Source organism: Limulus polyphemus, unplaced genomic scaffold, assembly GCF_000517525.1.
Source record: "Limulus polyphemus unplaced genomic scaffold, Limulus_polyphemus-2.1.2 Scaffold499, whole genome shotgun sequence".
Lineage (NCBI taxonomy): Eukaryota > Metazoa > Arthropoda > Merostomata > Xiphosura > Limulidae > Limulus > Limulus polyphemus.
The window spans coordinates 380515-383246 of record NW_013666109.1 but is presented as its reverse complement, the minus strand read 5'-3'; the positions used below and the strand labels follow the sequence as shown (position 1 = coordinate 383246).

Below are 2732 nucleotides of genomic sequence, written 5' to 3'. Positions count from 1 at the left end.
TATTTTTGTATATAAGTGCGCCAGATAAAGCGAGACAACCAATCAGAATTAAATTGCAGACAGGCAGATATAGAGACGGACAATTGAGTCAAGCGCGGTAGTGACGTAAGTAAAGCGCGTGAATCGTTCGTTGTGAATTATAGCATGTGTTTAATTTAAAGTGGCTGTGAAAATTAAGTGTATTGCAAAGTTGAATTGAGAAAGAATAAACTAGTTTTATTTAAGAAAAGACTTGTATCGCTGAAATTTCATCGTAAATAAATTATACGGAAAATTAACAAACGAACACAGAGACGTAACAATATGCAACACTAATAAACTGAATATAAGCTTGATGCTATCAGTAGCCAGATATTATCAAAAAATCATTGACAATAGCTATCTGTTAGTAGTCAAATGACACTGGCAAAATCATCTACGTGAAAACAATATGAGTATTATTATGTTTAAGAACGTTTGCATTTTTTCTTATTGACATAGACTTGCATTTTCACTGTATGAAGAGAAAATAATCACTTATGTTTCTCCACAAATTTTCTCATATATTTATTTAACTGTCAAAGCTACTAATATTTTATGTTTAACCTTTTACAGAACCTCAGTTTGTTGGCTCTTACAACATTGGAGATTATGTTTATTTCTTCTTCAGAGAAAATGCTATTGAATTCATCAACTGTGGAAAGAACATTTTCTCTCGTGTAGCAAGAGTTTGTAAAGTAAGTATGGTCAATTTATTTTTCAACAACAAAGGTTTGCAAATATGAACCAACAATTTTTTCATCTTTGCGTTATTCCATTATTCAACTCTCAGAATGCTTGCAAAGTACAGTTTGTTGAAAGAAAGCACCTTCCTTAGCTGTTTATTATAGTTTTTTTATGACAGAAGTTTCAAAAGAACGAAAAATGGTTGTTAAAACTTACATCCATATAGTCTGAGCTCTAAGTAATATGAAAACATTTATCATTTTTTTCTTATCTTCTGCAGTGTCTTAAAAGTTGCCTTGTTCTTTAGGTTGTGGAATGCAATTGCATGTTTATGTTAATGTATTTTCAGATGTTATTAAAGTTACTAAAGTAGAGTGCTAAGCCCCACTAATGGACAAATCAGGTAGTCATCACTTCTGTGGAATTAAAGACAACACCTAGTAAATAGAATGCCCTCTAGTGTACTTGTCTAAAAGATTTTGAACCTCCAACATTACTCAAATGTTTTTTTTTATTTCAAAAACAAACCATAACCAGCTAGCTGCTTGTTGAGTTGTTTTTGTGTTTGACTAATAGATTTAATTTTTCTCTCAAACATTTTAAGTGATGAAATCTATAAAATGCTGAGTGTTATTGATTGCTTTGTTACTTAAAATGGCCAAGGCTACTACTCACTATACCATTAAACATAAAGTTATGGAATTAAAATACACACATTTTGTGTTTTCAATTACTTCTCTTCTCTAAATATAAATATAAATTCTAAGTCTAAACACAGAAAGTTTATTTTCTTCAAAAAAGTATATTTTCTTTTCTTTTCTAGATTTTATAAAAGCAACTACCTTTATTTGCAAACTGAATAATTTTGAGGAAACACTAAACACAAAACCAGAAAACAATATTGTTTAACCTTTGAAAAGGCTGTTCCAACTTTTTTTTGAGTGTGTTATATTTATTATGCAGTATTTGCTGTATGTATGTGCTTCAATACAGCTCATTTTTAAAGCGAGAAAAAAGTAGAGCATTTGAATTGCTTTAAAAAGTTTAATATCTAGTACTTACAGACTAAAAGCTAGATGTGATAAATCATGAAAACTAATCTATTTTAAACACTTGAAGGAATATTTACTGATAATTTAGTTAATTTCCAGCTAAAGTAATACTCGAGAAAGAAAGACAGAAATGTTTGTAATTGGTTTGATTTAATTATTATAAATGTGGAGTGATGAAGCTTGCTTATAAAATAAATTGAAAAGAAACATAAGACAAGTGTAGTTTCTGTTGATATATAACTGGTAAGAGACTGATCTAAATATCTGATTTTATGTATACATGTATTTATACAAAAAATAATCATCCATCATAAAAGTACAGAGGGAACACTGCATGTATAAATTTATCATACATAATTCTTATACGTTTTGTTGTTTTTCTAGAAAGATACGGGTGGGAAAAATATATTGAACAACAACTGGGCATCTTTCTTGAAGGCTCGTTTCAATTGTTCAATACCAGGAGAATTTCCTTTCTATTTCAATGAAATACGTAAGTTTGTTTTAGGCTTAGAAAAAGCTGTATTTTGTTTTCATTTTCGGTTGAAGTGTTATTTGCTTTTTATAAGTCAGAAGAGCTTGTGAATGTAATTGAATTATTAAAAAATGTATGTTTGTGTTATGAGAAAAGAAACAACTGCATAATGATGTCTAACTTGATAAGAAAACGTACAAAACTCAAAATATTTATAAATACACCCACACACACACACACATATTAATCTCCGAAAATCTTAAAAGTTAAAGTTACCTAACATTTAAATAGATGTGATCTTAATCAGCATAATTTGTCATATTATTGTATGCGTAATATGTTTTATATATTATAACTACCCTTGCTACGAAGAGTAACGCAGGACCACAAATTCCAGAAACATAACTTTTATTATATCAAACCTTTCAGCTTCCGCCTTTCTAAAGGATAAAGTCTCAAGTGTTGTTATAACTACATTTTAAACGATACCTTAGAGCAGG

The 2732-nt window shown here is 29.4% G+C and overlaps 1 protein-coding gene across 3 annotated transcripts in view; it reads left to right on the top strand.

Moving 5' to 3' along the window:
• LOC106458671 (semaphorin-2A-like) overlaps nucleotides 1–2732 on the top strand; it is a 224757-nt gene that overhangs the window by 183394 nt on the left and 38631 nt on the right. For all 3 annotated transcript variants that reach the window (XM_022384933.1, XM_022384934.1, XM_013918201.2), the window contains 2 exons: nucleotides 595–716; nucleotides 2142–2250. In XM_022384933.1, the coding sequence (XP_022240641.1) occupies nucleotides 595–716; nucleotides 2142–2250 (231 nt within the window). The remainder of the gene's footprint in view (nucleotides 1–594; nucleotides 717–2141; nucleotides 2251–2732) is intronic.